Source organism: Antechinus flavipes, chromosome 5, assembly GCF_016432865.1.
Source record: "Antechinus flavipes isolate AdamAnt ecotype Samford, QLD, Australia chromosome 5, AdamAnt_v2, whole genome shotgun sequence".
Lineage (NCBI taxonomy): Eukaryota > Metazoa > Chordata > Mammalia > Dasyuromorphia > Dasyuridae > Antechinus > Antechinus flavipes.
Window position 1 is genome coordinate 177,696,623 of NC_067402.1, and position 22,629 is coordinate 177,719,251.

The 22,629-nt window shown below is 34.1% G+C and overlaps 1 protein-coding gene across 1 annotated transcript in view; it reads left to right on the forward strand.

The window, feature by feature from the left end:
• ST8SIA1 (ST8 alpha-N-acetyl-neuraminide alpha-2,8-sialyltransferase 1) overlaps window positions 1–22,318 on the forward strand; it is a 104,045-nt gene extending 81,727 nt beyond the window's left edge. The window contains exon 5 of the mRNA XM_051963417.1: window positions 21,596–22,318. Coding sequence (XP_051819377.1) covers window positions 21,596–22,082 — 487 coding nt within the window. The 3' untranslated portion in view covers window positions 22,083–22,318. The remainder of the gene's footprint in view (window positions 1–21,595) is intronic.
• Window positions 22,319–22,629: the final 311 nt, after the last annotated feature.

Genomic DNA, 22,629 nt, shown 5'->3' on the forward strand with positions numbered 1-22,629 from the left:
TTCTTCTATTAGATTAATCTTATATTTTTTCAGAGAGTATCTCTCTATTGAAAAGTTGAGATATCTTCATAATGAGAACATTCTGCAATGGGCATATGGGTCCCTGACTTGACTGCGAAAACTTATTCTTAAGAGTGAATAATTCACTGACTATATTCCACATGTACTGAAAGTTTTCTATAAGGATCTGTTTGAATATGGTTTTATTTCACTAAGTTTATTATGTATTATTCACTGACTTTCAGATATTTCTTAAAATGTTCCTTCATATTTATCATCATGAGATGGGATGAGACACTAATAATTATTTATTAGAGATAGGAAGTTAATTTCAGTATTTTCCCACTCTAAGATGACTTATTTACTTTCTACATTTTTATTTGCAAATATTTTTCTTGCATTATATAAATGATATAGATTAATGAAGTGGGGCTCAAGAAGTACAGTAGCTAATGGAGATGCAACTATTTACAGGTTTGTTACGTTTGCATATTGGCAAAAAATGTTCTTATTGGTTTTAATGGCCCACAAGTAAAAATTAATTCAAACTTTGTTTAAAATGCAAATTGATATTTGAATTTGTTACAAAAATTTTCACATTATTCTTCTATCTTGGCTAAATATGCAACATAAAGACTAAAGAGAGAACACATTAAAAATCAAGGACTGGAGTGAATGACAAAGGGCAGTAATTCTTGTTTTCAGTTAGTTCTGATTACAAAGCACATGAGTGATTTTGAAAATTACTGTTAGAAGTTTCAAGAATATAACAAAGGACTGATTTCCAACAAGATAAAAGTATTTTTAAAAACTCCTATAAAAAATAAGAAAGTGAATAAAAAAGTTGTTTCAGAGATGTTAAGAAGAGGCTGGCAAATGAAATGGATTGCTTCTATAAAGGATGTAAATGAGGAAGAGAAAGACATATATATAAACAGGATGTCTTTATGAGCTTTTCCAGTGATGCAAAATCTTTCCTCTGGAAGTAGTGGACTGATTTCTTGGAAACCAGTTCAAGAGACAGGGTTTATAAAGAGTTATTGTTGAAAAAGCTTACCCTAATCACCTCCAAGTGGGAGAGAAAAGAATAATATATGAAGTCAAAGCTGAGTTTATATTTTCACAGAAGGCGTGTGATTTACTGATTTAGAGATAATAGGATGAAACTCCTGGGAAGACAAGAAGAGTGACTTATGACTTTGTAGTACAGCATTTCACAGATCTTAGTAGCAAAAGAAGATGAACATTTCAGTAAAAGGGAGCAGGAGCAGATGCTCAGTTAAAGTTAAATAATAACACAGTGAGCCACAGGATTAATACTTAAGGGTGATGAGTCATCAGGGAACAGAAAATAGGACATCCTAAGTTAATATAAAAATGCTTTCTCTAGAACATAACACAATGTGACCTATTTCTAACTGATATTTAGAATTACCTAATATAACAGCACTCCAAAATAGAATAATTACTTATGGTCATAGCTTTAAGCTACTCTGGAACTATCTGGAACTATCTCCTACCTGAATTATTACAGATTCCTCTTTTTTGGATTCTCCAATTTTAGTTCCACTTCCCCTTCACTCCATCCTCAATGCTTTAGGATGAAGAATAAGGTCATCTTTAATATTTTGTGAACCACAAAGTAATAAATTCTCCTTTATTTTTCTTTATCCTTCAATTCAATTCCTCTACTTTCCCAGGCAGGTGGAATCTTTGGCCTCTTTATTTCACAATTCTAGTAGATCCAACTTAAAATCTCTATCTAGTACCTTTTCCCAGATAGCTTACCATGTTCCTCTGCTTCCATTTCAGCCCTCATATTCTTTAATCACCTAGTGTCTCTATACTTTCAAGTGACCTCTAAGAATCCCAGAACCATCCTAAAGACTTTCCATATATGAGCTAGGTAAGTTAGTTCCTTCTACATTTTATAATTTATTCTTCATTTTCCACCAACAGAAAAAAATATTTGAACTATTAAATATCAATATAGACATTTATATTTGCTTACTATATATATATCTGTATGTGAAGGTAACACAGTAGATAAAGTTTTGGGGCTGCAATCTGAGTTCAACTCCAATCTCACAACTGGGCAAGTAACTTAACCTTGTATACCTCAGTTTCCTCATTCATAAAATGAGCTCGAGAAGGAAATGGTAAAAACATTCCAATACTTTTGCCAAAAAAATCCCAAGTCGGGGTATGAAGAGTTACAGACAACTGAAGCAACACAATAACACACACACATATAGAGATGTACTTGTACCTCTATATATTCATTTTATATTATAAATATATTTTTAAAAAAATCTTTATGTTAGCAATAGATTTCTTTGTTTTTACAGTTGTGCATGTCAGTATTTCCATTCTTAAACTGTTAACTTCTAGAGGTCAGAGAATTCATCTGTTAGATCATTCTTTTGAATCTTCCTTCAAGCCAATATCAGTGCAGAAAACCATAAAGGATCTTATGCTGGTCATTTTTATATGACTGATGAAATGTGGTCTGTCATGTACAAGCGCTATACCTCATAGAGGTCCCAACTGGTGCTATTCGCAGAGGGCTATTTTTTAGGGGAAATCATGACAAGAGTTGCCATGTAGTACTTCAAGAAAGTCTTGGTAAGATTTTTTTTCCTTGCTGAGGCAATTGGGGTTAAGTAACTTGCCCAGAGTCACATAACCAGTAAGTGTTAAGTGTCTGAGACCAGATCTGAACTCGGGTCCTCCTGACTTTAGGGCTGGCACTCTATCTACTGTGCCAACTAGCTGCCCCATTATTTTTTTTAACAAGAAGATATTGAAGAAAATGAATATTGAATAGAAAAGATATTGAAGAAGTGATAGAATGGTTATCAGGAAAATAATACTATGGTCAAGAGGCTATATTCTAGTTCCAGCTCAAGTACTATCTAGTTCTGTGATCTTAAGTAAGTAATACCATGTGTCTGGGCTTTGATTTTTCTCATCTTTGCATGAGAATAAATGATAGGCTTAAAAGAGGCTTTGTATGTGTATATATACCAAATGCATTTAAAAATATATAGAATTTCATGTAAATGTATATATGTAATAATTTTACAATATTCAATACAGAGAATAAATTCAGAGTAATTTTAGTAGAAAGAGCACTGGCAGCTGCAGGAATAAAATAAGGTTAAATGTAGAAGGTTGTATTTGAACTGACTTTTAAAGGAAATGAGAGATTATAAGAAGTAGAGGTGAGGATGCTTGGGAGCCATCCTATTCAAAGGCATAGAGATGGGATGTAGAGTATTGTGTAAGCTTTAGCAAGAAGTTCGTTATGGCTAGACTGTAAAGTATGAATAGATGAATAATATATGATAAGATTGGAAATGTTGACTAAATTGTAAAAGACTATAAAAGTCAATACAGATGAGTTTATCATTGATCTAAAGGTAATAAGGAAACATTGGGATTTATTGATTAAAATATTATGGATGAAGTTTGATGATAGAGTTTGCCCGAGTCTTAGGCTTATATTCTTTTGCTACCTCACTGTAGTGTAGTAGCAAATATCCAGGTTGTGGTAATTATGGAACACAAGGGCACCTAGTTATACAGTGGATAGAGGCTTTGAGTCAGAAGACTCATCTTTCTCGATTCAAATCTGGCCTCAGACACATCCTACCTGTGTGTCCTTATATAAATCATTTAATCCTGTTTGCCTCAGTTTCCTCATCTGTAAAATAATCTGAAGAAGGAAATGCCAAATCACTCCATTATCTTTGCCAAGAAAACCCTAAATGGGATCATGGAAGAGTTGGACATGATGAAAATGACTGAACAAATAATTGATCAAATGAAAAAATGTATGTGAAATACTTGGTAAACCTGATAAATGTCAGATAAGCATCAACTGGTTTTTTTTTTTAATGAGGTTGGGAATAGCAGGTGTTTAGAAAATTGCCCTCCCCTAAAAATGTTTAAGATTTTAGAGAAAAGATTAGGAAAATATATGGGAAATAACTTTAAATGGCAAATATAATCTTTTATTGCAATGCAAGAGGCTCCAGTCTGAATGTAAATATGCCATGTAGTGATTTTTTTCATCATCCATGTTAAAGAATATGGTGATTTCAGTGTATGTTAATACATATTTTCACTATAGTTTTGCATCTGCATAGCATCTCACATATTTCAGTACTCAGAAAATCCATGATCTCATTAACATAGGTTATTCCTATGAAGATCAAACCTGTCCATGTCTTATCATCATTGACAGCTCCAACATATGACATTTGAAGTGAGTCATAGATATGTAAGAAGTTGGTAAACTGAGAAATCAAGGTATTTTAAGGGACATTAACACACATATTAAGTTCTTATGTAGGAGGAAAGTTTGGGATGGAGAGTAGAAGATTGTATCAGGTTCTAAATTTGAGGAAGGAGGGATAATGTTTTAGAAGTTGAGAGGTAACTGAGAAAAATTGTACTAAATGGCAGCAAAGATGGGGGGGTTTGGAATGCAAAGGAAGATGAATTTTCTGAGTTATAGTTCTAAAGAGAGTCTGGGAATCATGACTGAAGAATATCTGTGTACTTTTCTTCCTAATCTAGTACTTTGAGGCTCATAAAAAAGGAAGAACGCCAAGTTTTTAGAGAGAATGTCCAGAGACATATTGTTTTCTGGGAAGAGCTGGGATCTTGCTAGCCAAAGAACATGAAGAGAAAACAGGTTTTTGATAAAAGCAAGTAGAATAAAGATTGTATACACTGTGGAAATATGGAGTAAATGTGGGTAGGAAAATACATAATAGAAGAAATATACACATGTTTCTATTTGCAAACAGTGACTGAAACATGAGGATAAGGGGTATTAAAACTGCTTGCAATAGGAGGGAGAATGTCCATTTCATTTCCAAGATGACAAAGGTCCCAAGAGAAGACCATCTCCAGTTAGCATTTATAAAAAAAAAATCTCTTTGGGATGTAGACCTTGTAGTGGTAATGCTGTATCAAAGAGTATGCAAAAAAGAATATATGGTCCTTTGGAAATAATTCCAAATTGTTTTCCAGAATTATTGGAAAGTTGAAAGCATTAGTGTTCCAATTTTCCCAATATTTGTCATTTTCCCTTTCTGTCATATTAGCCAATCTGATAGGTGTAAGGAAATACTTCAGGGTTGTTTTAATTTGCATTTATTCCTATGTTCTCCAGTATTTTTTATTTTTTTATTTTTATTTTTTTATCTCCAATATTTTTTAAAGGAATAGGTGCTATATTTTGCCAAAAGCTGTTTCTGCATCTATTAAGATAATCATATGATTTCTGTTAGCTTTCTCATTGATATGGTTAATTATGCTGATAGTTTTTCTAAACTGATCCAGCCTTGCCTTCTTGGTATAAATCCTACCAGGCTATAGTGTTATTATCCTGGTATTAAATTGCTATAATCTCCTTGCTAACATTTTATTTAAAATTTTTGCATCAGTATTCATTAGGGAAATTGGTTTACAAATTTCTTTTCCTCTTTTGATTCTACCTAGTTTAGGTATTAACACCATATTTGTGTCATAAAAAAAGAATTTGGTAGGACTCCTTCTTTTTCTATTTTCCCAAATAGTTTATATAGTATTGGAATTAGCTGTTCTTTAAGGGTTTGGTAGAATTCTCTTGTAATTCCATTTGACACTGGAATTTTTTTCTTCTGAATTCATTGATGGTTTCTTCAATTTTTTTTCTCAAAATGAATCTACTTGGGTATTTTATTTCCTCTTCTTTTAGTCTGAGCAAGTTATATTTTTGCAAATATCTATCAATTTTCAGCCATAATTCATCCATAAGGATTGTCATATTTCTTGGCGTAATGTTGGGCAAAATAACTCTTACTTATTGTTTTAATTTCCTTTTCATTACTGGTGAAGTCACTCTTTTCATCTTTACCCATAAATTGGTTTTCTTCTTTCTTTTTCTATTTATCTATTTTTAATTTTTTTCTAGCATTTTTAGTTGCATGCCCAATTCTTCCATCTATTCTTTCTCTATTTTATTCATATAAGCATTTAGAAATACAAATTTTCCCCCAACAACTGTTTTGACTACATTGCATACATTTTGGTATGTTGTCTCATTTTTTGTCATTGTCTTTGATTAAATTATTGATTATTTCTATGATTTGTTGTTTGACCCACTTATTATTTAGAATATGATTATTTAGTTTACAATGAGATTTTATTCTATGTTTCCATGGCCCTTTATTATATGTAATTTTTAGTGCATCATTATTTGAAAGAAATGCATTTAATATTTCTGCTTTTTGGCATTTTATTTTAAGGTTTTTATACTCTAATACAGGGTCAATTTTTGTATAGATACCATGTATCACTAAGAAAAAGGTCTATTCCTTTCTAATCCTATCCAGTTTTCTGCAGGAGACTATCAACTTTTCTAAAAATCTATTTACCTCCTTAATTTTTTTGGTTTATTTTGTGGTTAGATTTATTTAGTCCACGAGGGTAAGGTTGAGGTCTCCCACTGATATGCTATTTATTTCTTCCTGTAACTCATGTAACTTCACCCTAAGAATCGGAATGCTATTCCACTTGGCACATATAAATTTAGTAGTGCTATTACTCCATTGTCTATGGAATCTTTTATCAAAATGCAGTTTCCTTCCTTATCTCTTTTAATTAGATCCATTTTTGCTTTTGCTTGATCTGATCCAGTTCTATTTTTAAAGGAGTTATTTTTTTCAGTGGATTTTTTTTTTGGCCAATTCTATTTTTTAAGGAATTGCTTTCTTCAGTCAATTTTTATGTTTTCTCTTCCAAGCTGTTGATTCTTTTTCATAATTCTTCTGCATGACTCATTTCCTATTGCTATCCCTGCTTTTTTTTTTTAAATTCAATTGAAGCATAATATATTGTACTCCAGTCTTTTACCTTTACTCTATGTGTATCTCTCTGCTTCGTAAATGTTTCTTGTAAACAATATATTGTAGGATTCTAGCTTTTAATCTACTCTTCTGTCCACTTCTCTTTTATGAGAGACTTCATCCCATTCCCATTCCCAGTTATGGTTACTCCCTTTGTATTTCCTTCCATCCTATTTTTCTCCATTTGTATTTTTCTTTCTCTTTTCACCCTTTCTCTCCTTACCACTGTTTTGCTTGTGATGATTTCCCCTTTCTCAATCTGCCCTCTCTTTATCAGACCCCCTCCAACTCCCTTCCCTTTATATGTCTATCTTCCCTTCTATCAGCCCTTTCCTTTTCTCTCTCTCCCCCTCCTACTTCCTTTAGGGTAAGATAAATTTCTTTATCCAATTGAGTGTTTATATTATTTCCAACTCCAGTGAGAATACGATTCAAACAATAATCACCCTTTTCCTTCTTTCCCTGTATTGTAATATGTCTTTTGCATCTCTATGCATGATAAAATTTACCCTATTCTGTCCTTCGTTTTTCTTTTGTCCCAGTACAATCCTTTTTTTCACCCTTTATTTTAAAAAAAAATATCATTACATCCAAGTCATCTTATATGCACGTCCTCTGTCTATGTATATTCATTCTATCTAGAATGTCTTTAAAAAAGATATAGTTCTCAAGAATTACAAGTATTATCTACCCATGTAGGGATGTAAACAGTTTAATCTTATTGAATAACATGTTTTTTTCTTTTCTATTTACCTTTTTAGTTTTCTCTTGAATCTTGTTTTTGAAGATTGAATTTTCTGTTCAACTCTGGTTTTTTCCTTTGTAAGTTTGAAAGTCTCCTATTTCACTGAATATCCATCTTTTCCCTTGAAAGATTATGGTCAGTTTTGCTGTGCAGTTAATTCTTAATTGTAATCATGCTTCTTTTCCTTCTGGAATATTATATTCCAGGCCCTGTGATTTTTTGATGTAGAAAATGTTAAATCCTGGATAATTCTGATTGTGGCTTCTTGATATTTGAATTGGTTCTTTCTGACATCTGATAGTATTTTATCTTTGACCTGATAATTCTGGAATTTGGCTTCAATATTCTTCAGAGTTTTCATTTTGGGATCTCTTTTAGGAAGTGATCAGTGAATTCTTTTAGTGACTAATTTACCCTCTGGTTCAAGGATATCAGGACAGTTTTCCTTTTTTTATTTCTTGAAAGATGCTGTCCAGGTTCTTTTTTTTTTTTTTTTTTTTTTTTGATCATGATCTTTAGGTAGTCCAATAATTATTAAATTATCTCTCCTGGATCTATTTCCCAGCTCAGTTGTCTTTCCAATGAAGTATTTTACATCTTCTTCTATTTTTTCATTCTTTTTAAGATTCTTGATATTTCAGAGTTATTAGGTTTCATTTGCCCAATTCCAATTTTTAAGGAATTATTTTTTTACCTAGATTTTGTACTTCCTTTCCATTTGGCCAATTCTATTTTTTAAGGAATTGCTTTCTTCAGTCAATTTTTATGCTTTCTTTTCCAAGCTGTTGATTCTTTTTCATAATTCTTCTGCATGATTCATTTCCTTTCCCAAATTTTTTTCTTCCTCCCTTACTTGATTTTAAAAATTCTTTTTGAGCTCTTCTAAGAGTATATTTTCTTCTTAAGACCAGTTGCCTTTTGAGCCTTCACATGGGGGCATTTTGAATGTTATTCTCTTCTAAATTTTTGTTTTGATCTTCCCTGTCACTGTAATAGCTTCATGTATTTAGGGCTCTTTTTTCTTATTCATTTTTAGCCTATTTTGTGACTTTTAAAATTGACCTCTGCTAGGACAGGGTGGGATTGTCTCAAGCTTCTTTTGCTGGGAATCATGATATCATCACTGGCTTTCCACTGGGGGACTTGAAGTGCTTGTGGCTTGCTTGCTGCATTGGAGTGTCTTGGCCTAGACACATCACCATATTAGGGCTTGCAATTTGCCTTCTGCACTGGGGTTGGAGGCTTCACAGCTGGCCTACTAGGCTACTGACCTGTAGAGCTAGGACTCAGGCACCTTGCTCATGTGTGTTGTGGCTAAGAGCTCCCCGCTGGTTTGCTTGGACACTTTCTGCACTGAAATGTGCTCTCCTTTTATCCAAGTGAGACAGACTTTTCCTAAATCCTTCTAAATTATCTTAAGCTAGAAAATTGTTTCATGTTATCTGAGTTCTGTCAATCCAGAATTTATTTAGAGGCTTGATTTAACATTGTCTCTGAGGTAGGAAGAACTCTGGCAACTTTCTGGCCTTTCTGTACCATCTTGGTAATGAGGTAAAATAGGCCTCAGGAATGGTAAATAGAAATAGATCAAAATACCAAAATACCTAAATAAATTAATTTAGGTAAAAGGAGAGCAATAAATTGAAAAGAGAATATTATATGAAAATATCATAGTAGAGATTCAGTTTGTGACATGGAACAATCATGATAAGACATCCATCATAGATTACAAAGATATGCTACTTTTTATATGAATTAGCAAAAGGAAAGATGAATTTCCTAGTAGAACTCACAATTAATCAGGAGAGAGGAGCCTTTAGGGGGAGGATGCTATGAGGTGATAAGTACCTCATAATGGGCTGAGTTCTACTGGAAAGATTCAGCAAAAATCTTCATCATGAGCACTTTTTATAGGGAAATATAATCTTGGGATTTCTTTCAGCGGAGGAGGGGAAATAAAGATGGGAACAAAGATGTATACTGAAATATTGAGACTGCCTTGAAGAAACTAACAAAGACATCTGGGAAAACCTGGGCTCCCATGATAGGTATCTTAAAGATGCTATTCAAGGCAGTCTGGGCACATCGTGGTTGTCTAATTGTGGTAATAAGATGGTCTGAGAAACTAAGTTCCTAGGATGAACATTTTAACATTTCCTAACAAGGAGAAAGAATAAGCTGGTTTCAAAATTCACATCATTGATTCTACTCTCACTGAACTGAACTTATATTTTGCACTCATTTTAGCTCCAAGATGATAGGGAATAAAACACACCAATAATATACCTTACATATAGAGCCATTCACCTTCTAATTTATGTGCTTTTAGAAGCAAAGACTCCCAGAACATTTGAGATGTGCTCATGCCTAAGGATTTGAGATGACTTGATATCCTTTTTTGAACAGTGTTACTACCTAACTCCAGGGACTATGGTCCTAAGACCTTTAGGATTTTTGGTGAATTTCTCCTTAGCTATGCTCTATCCTGATTTGCTGCCACTCAGATGTGCAGATAGTCAGTATAGTAATTTAGGCCTCAGCCTTCAGATTGGATACTTTAGAACCCCAGGGAAATATCATATTAATGCTACATTTAATATATGTACATGTGACTAATCCCACAACATGAATAAGTTCATTTACAATATCAAACATAAATATATCAATTTACATATAAATTATAATTGGATGTATATCAAATTATAAATTTCATCATAATATATAGAACAAAGAGGAAAAAACCACCTTTAATTCAACAAACACTTGTCTATTATATGCAAAACTATTTGCTATGTGCTAGAGCTATAAAGTCAAAATAGTCCCTGCAATTGAAAAGCTTATATCTTAGAAGTATAAAAAGTTTATTTTTTCTTACATCTGATTAATTCTCTCCCACACAGGCTAATCTCAGATGCTTTTTTTAGTCCATCTAAAATCTACTGATTTTTCACGTGAATATTTAATTACCACTTAATGCGACTACTCATTGCCACAAAGTCTCTTGGGCTTCTTGTCTGATGTTTGAGTTTCTGAGCAAAATGGCTGTTATGTCAGCCTGGAACAAGCCTGAAGCAGCCCTGACGATGAAGCGAAACCTCCCCTCTCCATAAGCCTCTTCCCACTCTGTGGCTCTTGCCTTTGAAAGAGTTTTTTTTCCTTTGAGTTTATGGAGACTAGAAAAAAAGCTCACCTTTGAGACTGTACTAGAGAAATTCTCTTTCTTGAGCCTTTGAACTGTACTTTAATCATGAATGATTTTGGAGATATAGCTCTGGCATTTCAAACGGATAAGATGTCTGGAATATATTAAAGAAAAAAATAATTCTCCTAATAGTGTATATGTTAATAAATGAGAGGTAATCCTCATAATTTTGAGTATAGAAAACTGGCTTTTGATTAAGGAAAACCTGGGTTCAACTTCAAGACCTGCAAGTGTAGTACTCTAGCTGGTGGATTGCCTCAGAACAAACTATGTGGCTCTTGGCAAAGTTTTTCAATTCTGATAAAGTTCCTAAAATTCTAAGAACAGTTAGCGTTTGAAGTTAGTAGAGAGTTTCCTCGCTAGAGAGTTCCCTGCATCTTTTGCTCTCCTTTCCAGAGATGCAGTTAAACAAACTGATTTCTTCACAATTGAATATTAATATGTTTATAGGTGTACTATACATACATCATACATGGTTGGCAGATAAGGGAGGTTATTAGAAAGATGTTTGGTTCCTTCTCTACCTCAAGAATGTTTCAATAATTTCATCTATGCTCATCATGGACTGAAAAAGGTTGGGACCTACTTGCTATATGTCTCTGTTTCTAACCAAAGCATCTCTCCTGAACTGAATTTTTCGTTCTTAAAGAACTCTTACAAGGCTCAGTGCTTTCTAGCAGAAGGAGGCAGGGTGACTCAGCACAAAGAGGCATAGAACCAGACGGGTATCTGTTCAAAATCCTAGGATAGGCACATTCAGGTAAATGCATTTCTTGCAAAGACTGATGTAATCCAGCAGCACTTGAATCACAAGATGGAATGAAAATAGATGTTCTGCTTTCACTGACTGATATAATTAACTCTAAGTCTCTGCTTTTATATAGCCATTGCATCAACAGTTTTGCAGTCTACTCAGAGTTGGAGGAATGAGACAAAGAGGGAAAAAAAATGACCTATTGTAATCCTTGTATGGGAAAGTTTCATTAACCCAAGAGCCCACAGTAGACTTGGGGAGGATTTTCTCATTCTTTTTGCTCATAATTCCTCCCTTGTCTCACTCTACCCCATAAGATATTCTTGGTTATGAAGATTGACCCTCCCCTTTCAAGACACCATCCATAATATTACAAAAGAAAGCTTTATTAAACTGATGAGAGGAAGGAAGACTTTAATAAGAATACATTTATTGGTGTGGAATAGATGGTAACAAAAGACAACACAAAGAAGACAGAACAATTAATTTCTTATTTTCTTTTTCTTTCCCTGCCAAGGAGCATGATCTTTGGCCAGAAAGTATAGAAAGTAGATTATTAAACATTTCCAACCACATCTCTTTCTATATACAGTAGGTGCTCAGCATATGTTTGAAGGACAAGATCTGTAAGTAAAGAAGATTAACTTGACAATGAAGGATGATTGGAGGAGGAAGAGAGTAAAGACAAAAAGATGAATATTAGATTATGTAAGTAAAAGATAAGAGACCCATACTTACTGTATGTACTAGGGTGAGGCAACAATCAGAAAACCAAAAATGTATTTATCAAGTGTCTACTATGTGTCTGGAAGCCTGTTAATTAACCAAAATCTAAAGACAATTATTAGAAGCTAAAATTTAAAACAACAACAAAATATTTCCTTCCAAGAACTGTCAATTTTACCTTTACAATTTCTATTCAATCCATCCTCTTTCTCTATAAACTTACCGATTATATTAACCTTGCTCAATCTCATATTCCTTTTCATATGAAGTACTATAATAGCTTATTACAGATATTCCAGACTGTAGTATCTTCCCTCTCCATTCCATGCTACACATAATTGGCAGCTCTAATTATATTACTTCACTATTAAAAACCCTTCAGTCGGTGCCTCCTCATAGCCTATTGAATTAAGCCCAACCTTCTTCAGGTGTCAGTTAAATGACTTCAATTAAAAGATTACCTTCCTTTTGAGAAGTTGAACCAATTAAATAAAAAACCAATGAAAGTACCAGAGATCAGAAGATCAAACATGGCAATCTTGTCATAGCAGAGACACAAGGAAGCACAGTGGGAAATACATTGGCTCTAGAGTCATGGGATCTTGGATTAAACTTGACCTCTGATATAGGCTAACAATGTGATCTTGGACAAGTCATATAACCTTCCCTGGGACTCAGTTTCTTTGCTGTGAAGTAAGAATAGAGTTATTCTTCTATGACTTCCAGGACATGATGTTATATTTAATAAGATGTCATTACTCTGCTTAATGTTTTTGTTTATTTATTGTTCTTGGTCACAAAGAAATGTTCATGGGTGAGGAAGGGAGATTTTCCACTATTCTTCCTGAGAAATGAACATGATGAAAAGAAAAAAAGTATGGATCGGATTTAAAAAAAATCTCTAAAGAACGAGTATGTACAGCCTGCTAAAATGGATAAATAAGAAGCTAATATCCTGCAGCTAAGTGGTACAATGGATAGAATGCCAGGTCTGGAGTCTAGAAGACTCATGTTTCTGAGTTCAGATCTACCTCAGACACTTCTTGTGCAACTCTGTGATCTCACTTAACCCTGTTTGTCTCAGTTGCTCATCTATAAAATGAACTAAAGAAGGAAATGGAAAATCACTTCAGTATCCTTATCAAGAAAACCTCAAATGAGAGTCATGAGAGAGTTAAACATAACTGAAATCAATTGAACAACTTCTGGCAGGTCTTTTTTTCTCTTCCCAATTGAAAAGTAGAACAAAGTTGAGCAGTGCCTTATTAATATAAGGAGGAATAAAATTGTATTATTTGCAGTTAAGTTGAATTTAGAAAGGGGAGAAAAACTTCAAGCTATTAACTTTTTATGGGATGAAAAGTTATAGGCTGTTTTTATATAATATCAAAACAGCTAGTTAATTCAATGAATCATTTGGATGTTGCACAAACCACATAATTTATGAGAATTTTTAATGGAATTGATTTAATTTAATGGAATTGATAGATGCTTTGAAGTTCCTTAAATGCAGCCATTCATAGTCATTCAAAGCTTTCCATAAACATTCTTTTTATGGACCCATATGCTTTTTTTAGAACAAAAAAAGTTAATTTTGTCTCAGCCAGATAACTTCTAGACATGTCTTCTCTAGCTACAATGTTAGGGAAAGTACAATATAGTATTCCTAATGATAGAGTATTAATTCACTTATTTGTAGAAAGATAGATATTTTCTAGTAAAATAGTTTCCTCTGGGAAATGCTGAAGTGTGAGGCAGAGACAGAAATAAGGAAAGAGGGAGAGGGAGAAAAGGAGAGAGACACTCACACCTACAGAGAGAAAGAGAGATAAAGAGAAAGACACAGACACAGACACAGACACACACACACACACGCACAGAGACACATGCACAGAGAGACATATGCACAGAGAAAGACACACTCAGAGAGAGACATGCACAGAGAAACACACACACACAGACTCACACAGAGAGAGAGACTGAGAGAGAGACACAGAGAGAGACAGAAACAAAGACAGAATATGAGGGAAGAAAAGGGAGGGAAGAAGCAACTTCTTGATAAACAAATTGCATAAAGAAAGAAAAAATAAAAATAGCCAACACTGAAATTGGCAAAATGTCTAAGTAGTACTGGAAAGCAAAAGATAATATCTGGAAATGCATTTAGTCAGGAAGTGGATGGTAAAAAATGTGGAAATATAAGCACCATGACAGAAAGCATAAATTATAAGCAAAAGCACAGTGAGAAAAAAGGCTAGTTTTATGTAAATACTGTTCTTGGGGAAAAAGTGAAAAATCTTTAGCTAAACATATCTTTGAATGTTTCTGCCTCTCTCATCTTTTAATAATGATTTGATGAGGACAAAAGTATTGGAGCAGATGAGGTAACCGGGCATAATTGAGAGACTAAACAAAATAAAAAAATAGCATTTGTCTTATTAGCACAAAAATGACAAAGGGCACTAGTTCCTGTTTTGAGTTAGTTCTGACTACAAAGCACATGAGTGATTTTGCAGATGTTCCAAGGAAGTGACAGAGGACTGATTTCTCACAGGATAAAACTATTTTTAAAAAATCAGACAAAAAAGAAGTGAAGAAGAAAATTGTTACAGAGACTATAAGAAGGGGCTGACAAATAATGAAATAGATTGATTCAATAAAGAAAGTATTTAAATAAGGAAAGGAAGGAAATATATAAACAGGTGTCTCCATGAGCTTTTTCAGCAACCCAAAATATTCCCCCTGGAGGTTGGAAACCAGTTCAAAAGACAGGACATATAAAGGATTATTGCTGATAAAGCTCACCCTAACCATCTCCCAAAGGGAGAGAAAAGAATAATAATGAGATCACAGCTGAGTTTATATTCTCACAAAAGACATGTGATTTACTGACTTAGAGATAATTGGATAACTCTTGAGGAGGTTCTCTGCCACTAATAGCAATGTAGCATTAAGTAAGCCACTTTACTTTTTTTGGCCTCATTTATTTCATATGTAAAATGAGGAGGAGATTGGATCAATTGAGTTCTGTGATTCTATGTTAGAAACAGCTAATGATTATACATCCCTTTTAGGTTTGCAAAGCATTTTACATGTTTTCTTATTTGATCCTCCTGACAATTATGTAAGGTAGGTAGTATTATTACTCCCATTTACAGAGGAGGACACAGGCTGAGAGCAGTTAAATGACTTGACTAGGGTCACACAATGAGTACCTGCTTAAGGAAAGATTGAACTCAGTTAAATCTTCTTGACTTCAAATCAAGCGCCCCATTCCCTACAGCATCCAGTTACTTCTTCTATATAATAGACTGTTGATACCAGTATCATACCTCCATAGTCTCTTCTGAGAGCATCTAGTTTATTTCTCTATTTCTACACAAGATACTCCTTTTCCTTTGAAATCACCAATTGATGTTCTTAAATATAAAGGGATAATGCATTATGATGTGAGGACACTCTTATGGCCTAACACAAATTCTTCATGAATTTTTCACGTTGGTGATTAGTAGACCAATAATCTGCAAATTTAGATGTCAGTAACTGCTGAGGCTGTGAGAACCCTGCTCCCATTCCCCCAAGGTGGGAGTTATACTGGGTTCTAAAATCTATATGTCTCAAACATTCAACCAGCAATCTAACAAACATGTCTTCAGGATTACTAGTCTCATTCCCTCCAATTTTCTCCATATGCCCACAACTTTTGACATATACCTTTTTTGCTTCCTTATTTTCTCTTTGGCCACATGCGGGTAAATCCTAGTGAACTTTATCCACAAAGAAAGAATAGATTGATTTATAATACACAGACGCAAGAAATTAAAGAGAATATGTTTTAAGTAAGTAATGCTCCTACCCTTAATGAATCTCCTATTTAGTTCCCATATCTGATGGGATACCTTGGGGGATATCTACAGTTGACTGTTCCTTCTTACCACCTGCTAAATCTCATAAAATTAGAACATCACCTTCACTCATAATTGGCAGAACTTTATTGATGTGTTCACATACTTCCTACATGATCCTGTGAAAACAGTTCATAAAATATCCTTTGTTGTTGTTGTTTAATCAGTCATGTCCTTCATGGCCCAGTTTGGAGTTATTGTGGCAAAGATACTAGAGTGGTTTACTATTTACTTCTCCCACTCATTTTACAGATAAGGAAACTGAGGCAAATGGATTTAAGTGACTTGCCTAGGATCATACAGCTTTAAGTATCTGAAGTCAGATTTGAACTCAGAAAGATGAGAATCTTCGTAACTCTAGACCTGGCATTGTATTCACTGCACCATCTAGCTGTCCTATAAAAAAACTCTGCTTTATCACAAATATCAATTATCAAAAATTGCATGTATAATGGGAAGCACTTTGAAGAGTATGGTCACATTAGGCTTGAGATATTATTTAGCACACTCATTTTCCTCTCTTATATACAGATTTATAGTTTAATTCATTGTTTCATTGCATTTATTAAGTACCTATTATGTGCCAAGCACAGTGCTACATCCTAGTGATGGTGACAAAAAACCTCAAATAGTTCCTGCTCTCCCATAGCTTATACTCTAGTATTTCTGGAATAGAGTAAGAGATACTAGTAATAGAAAAGACCTCATATAGAAAGTGGCACTTGACTTTGGCTTAATTTTGAAAGGAGCATGGAGTTCTAAGAGACAAAGTGGAGAAGAGAATTTATTCCAATCAATCAACAAGTATTTATTATAGGGACAGTATTTTCCAGACCTGTGCAAAAGGCCAGAAACAAGAAATACAATTTGTCTATGGACAATAATTAGGCAAGCTTAGCTTGAAGATAGAATAAATAAGCCCAGAAATGATAGTCAGATTGTGAATGGCTTTCCATGCAAACAGAGTAGTTTGTTTTTTATCAGAAGCAATAGAGTTTCCTTAGTTTCTTAAATAGAGGTCTTAGTCAACTATGTGATTTGGGAAAATCAACTTGGCAAATATTATAGAAGTTGTATTAGAGAGAGGAGAGATCAGTTAGGAGGCTGTCAAAATAGTCTTGGTAAGAAGTGACAAAAGTCTAAATGGTTTCATTGTGAATGGAAATTAGGGTGGAAAAATCAAGATTGGTAATTGATTGGGTAGGGAGAATGAGAGAAAGTGACACAAAAATATTCTTCGATTGTAAACCAGATTACTTAGATGGATGGTAGTGCTCTGGAGAGAAATAGGAAAGTTGTAAAGAGGGAAAGGTTGGAGAGTGGGAAAATAATTGAGTTCTATTTTGAATCTATTGAGTTTAAGCTGCCATTCTCTTCTTCCTCTGATTCTTCTGAGATGAAATCAATTGATGAGCTTCTGTGAAAAGGAAGACAGATAATCTAGATTCCTCTTCTTTATGAAGTTTGTAAATTTGCTTTTAATCCCAGATTACAGAATGTTTTTTCTTCCTTTTTTTTTTTTTTTTTTTTTTTTTTGTGGATGTTCTATTCTTCAGCCTCCCGCCACTGCCAATTCAGATATTTTGTTCTTTTTTTCTTTTTCCTTTTTAGAGCTTGCAGACCCGCTTCTGGTTAAATCCATTGTTTCTTTGACAACCCTGAGTGTAAAGAGGTATTCCTGAAGTCCCTTTCCTTTATCTTCTAAAAAGTTCAAACTTCCAATAGGTAGTTGGCGATATGAGACTGAAGAGTAAGAATAGATTAGGCTCAATATAAAGATATGAGAGAAATATGCACAGAGATGATAATTTAATTGATGAGAATCTTTCAGTATGCAGCATATTCCAATGGCAAAAACACCTTATTTTTTCCTCTAACACTCCTTGTCCAAATGTTCCTGTGGTGTTGTTTCCTGTCCCATACTCAGCAATGCTTTCTGTGTTCCTTCTGTCAGTTTGACTTATGACCATGTGAATCTCCTGAAGTGTGAAAGAGTCATCTGTTTCACAAGTCTTCGTGGGGGGTTAGAGGGGTATTTCGGTTATATCTTGGATGTATGCCCTAGAATGACAGCAAATTTCTGTTAGGATTAGGCTAACAAATATCTACCTCATACCCTCAGTAGAGCATCACTAATGATTACTACCATTTTTTTCTCCCTCTGATTCTTCTGGGATAAAATAAACTGACAACTTCAGGGTAGATATCTTATCATTCCTCAAAGGACAGATTATCCAGCTTTCACCTCTTCATATTGTTTTTAGCACCAAACTACAAAATTATTTTTCTTCCCCCTTTCCTCCTCTATTTTGTTTTTTGATGTTCTATTCTTCCATCTCCTGAAATAATTCAGATTTCCCCATTTCTAAATCAGATTTTTTTTGTTTAATCTTTTTACAAATTGGTTTTTATAACTTGCTTTCTAGCCATCTCATTAAGATGTTTATGACCAGAGGTAAGCTGATAAATATTTAGCATCTAGCTATCAAAAAAAGACACATTTTAAATTTAATCTGTATTATTAACATTTTCTCATTGTTTTTTAAAAGCTTAGATAATCAACAAACAATAAACCAATCCTTAGTTTACATCATTTGCTGATTTCCAAAGTGTAAATACACTGCAGCTCCAGTGCATTTCTATTTATAGCCTTTTTTGCCTCTGAACAATTTGCTTTCTTTCAGCTTTATAACTTCTTTTCCCTTCTCTATTTGACTTGTTTTACTTTCCAATTTATTTTGGCCATTCTGTTTACCTTTTTAAAATTTACATTACTTATGTTTTTGTTGTTGTTGAGTCATTTGTTTTAATTATGTCCCAATTCTTTGTAACCCCATTTTCTTGGGTTTTCTTGGCAAAGATACTGGAGTGGTTTGCCATTCCTTCTCCAACTCATTTGCCAGATGAGCAAACTGAGGCAAATAAAGGTAAGTGACTTGGTAAGTGACTTGCCCAGAATCACAAGCTTGGAAGTGTCTGTAGCCAAATTTGAACTAAGGAAGATGAGTCTTCCTGATTCCAGTCCACTGTGCCACTTAGCTGCCCTGCTTTACCTTACTTTCTTCTTTTCTTCCTACTTCAATCTTTCTCTTCAGCTCTTTTTTTCCTCAATTCTTTTCCTCTTTCACATCAAGCAATGAATCAATAAACATTTATTATTCGCTGATTACTAGCCAGTTTTCTTTTTCCTCAAATTCCCCAAAGTGTTTTCACACAGTCCAATCCCTGGACATTCGAAGCCCTTTCAATCACTAAAAATTTCTTTTTTGGTTCCACTCCTCTATTCTCTTGCTCTTTTCCCCAGACAATAGAAGTAGAAAATGACTTTTGCAGGGATACTTCAATCCAGTTCCACCTGGGGTCCACTTAGGATAGTACTAGAAGTTTGGAATAGTACATATATCTTGGGCTTATCAGAGAAGGGAAAATATTGTAAAGACAATTTATAGAGTCAGATGCAAGACTTTTACATTTTTATCAGGTTATATAAAAACCCTGTTCTTTATTAAATGTTTTGTTAATCTGAGCACTTTCAGGGGAAGAAAACGCCCTTTTGCTTTTTTTCAGGAAGAGCTAGACATGTCAAATTCTAATGTTCTCTAGGAAAAAGCTTGGGCACAAGCCAAATATATTTCTTGGGAAATTCCCCAAAATAAACTTAGTTCATGTAAATCCCAAGCTTCAGTTCTGAGTCACTGGTTAAATTAGGTAATTTTTCCTTATTAATAAAAGATTCTACATTCAACTTCTCTGTGGCCTTTCTTGAACCCAAGTTTTTTGCTTCAAATTTGAAGACACATTTGTCCCTTTCCATGAAATCTGTAACCAGTTTAGGCTGAATAGTCTTGATCATTTTACAAATGAAGAAGCAAGATTATATGCAGTGTGTGTTTGTATGAGCTAGAAAATATAAAACTTTGGATTAAAAGTCTGGACCACCTACTGTAGGGGAATTCACAATATCTGTGACAAGAACTCTCTTGAAATTGAATAACAAGAATTTATGAATTTGAGGACCACCTAGATCTAATCTTTGAAGTCAGATTGAACTTGCTGTTATACATTCTTCTAAGGGCTTGAGAACTCACATATTACTCATATCTGTGAGGAATACCCTAAGAATTGAACATTCAGATGCACAATGAAACTTGAGAGGAGAATATGTTCTGGATGGTACATGAGTTTTATGCTTTTCCTAGCAGTTATAATAAATATAGCTTTAGATACTTAGTTCCTGACTGTTATGATCAAATGCTCATTTGATTTGTTTATTCCCTCCAATTATGTACATCTCAACTCGTTCATGCCTGCTCACTGTGAGATGCTTGGCAAGCTGACAGTGATATCCAACACAAAATCCTTGGATCTTGTGGATTCATAATTTGCAGTTTCAAAAATTCATGATTCAGGCTGTCCAACTCTTTCTAGGTGGTACTTCCTCCAGTTTCCTAAAACTACCCTGTCCTCATCCCCAGCTTCTGCCACTATTGGCTACAGACATCCCAAGTCAAGGCATTCTCTTCATAAAACAGAAAAATAGCATCTCTCTTTGAGAGGAGGCAATTGGAAGCACAAACATGGTTGTAAAGTGAAAGGAGGGCTGGTTTTGGACTTAAGAATTCTGATTTCAAATTCCAGATGTCTTATTTATCCCAGTCAAATCACTGAAAGTCAGTTAATCCAGTCATTTTTTTTTCATTCAATTCTACCATCAATGTGAAATGGAAATAGTAGCACTTGTACTGCTTATTTGAAGAGTTATGGGGAGGAAAGTATTTTGGAGTACTCTCAGGACCATATGAATTATTACTCAGGAGAGAAAGATAGGCAGCTGTTTGAGGCATTTTGTGTTGGAAACAAATTCCCTTTTGTGAATAAGTCATTATTATTGGTACATTAAAGTATGCATGGAATTCTCTGGGATCTCCAGAATTTATCCCCTGAAAATATGAAGAATAAACAGTATCTAACAAGCACATAAGGAAGTTTGAAAATTGGCAGTATTTATTTTAAAAGGGTATTCTATTTCATAATAATTTTGCATAAAAATGAATCCATGCAAATTCTTTTTGAAAGAAGCAAGCATCTTAGTATTTTTATGCTCAGAAAAAATAATATATGGAGGTAGGTTGAACATAAAAAAAAATTGCGTATGAGCTTGGAGATAATTCCACAAAAGCTTTTTACAACTTCTACAAGTTCAAAGAGGATTTTATGTAAAAAATTATTTTAAAATAAATTGCTAATTTATTTCAAAAATAATTATTGCTTTAATCACTGGAGCCACCACAAGATAAAATGTTTCCCTCATTGCTAAGATTGATTCTTTTCTTTCTTTCTTTTTTTTCTTTTTTTTGACAGATTCCAGAACTTGCTTTGGTCCCGAAAGACATTTGTTGATGACATGAAAGTATATAACCACAGCTACATTTACATGCCTGCTTTTTCTATGAAAACAGGGACAGAACCATCTCTCCGGGTTTATTATACATTGGCAGATGTGGGTGCCAATCAAACAGTGCTTTTTGCCAATCCCAACTTTCTTCGTAGCATCGGCAAATTCTGGAAAAGCAGAGGAATTCATGCTAAGCGCTTATCTACAGGTCTCTTTCTTGTCAGTGCTGCCTTGGGCTTATGTGAAGAAGTTACCATCTATGGCTTCTGGCCTTTCTCAGTGGATCTGCGTGAGCAGTCTATTAGTCATCATTACTATGACAATGAACTCCCTTATTCAGGCTTCCATGCCATGCCAGAGGAATTCCTTCAGCTTTGGTATCTTCATAAAATTGGAGTGCTAAAAATGCAGCTAGAACCATGTGAAGACCTCTCTAGCCCACCCACTTCCTAAGGACTGAGACGCAGGAAGTGAATGGGCCAATGCAATGTTTTTAGTACTTATGTGTGTGACTATGCAGAAGAGAAAACATTCAGACTTATTTATGAATTTGCATAGATCACATAAGGAAAGAGAAACAAAATGCTGTGGTTTAAACATTGACTTGGAGGCTTACCAGGAAATCATTCCTTCTGCAAAATATTTTGTGGTTTGCTGTGGATTTTTGGCCAATAAAACTCTGGAAGAAAGTTCAAATGGTATCATTCAATGAAGATCAAGCTGTTTTAGGATGACAAACAATAAGGGGAATTTGGGGAATGGGAAGAGGGAATTTTAGTGATGATTGGCCAGTAACACTGACTATATTGAAATTCATCTGACTCAAAACTGGTATTTAGAAAGGTAGTTTTTACAAGCATTATTTTTGTCATTTGGGGTTGTGGGGGTGAGTGGGTGGGGAGGGAGGGAGAAGAAGTTGTGTGTGAGTAAAATAATATTGTATTCTGTAATAACAATCCAAAATGTCGTAGTTTACTGTTGTGATTGTTTTTTTTTTTTA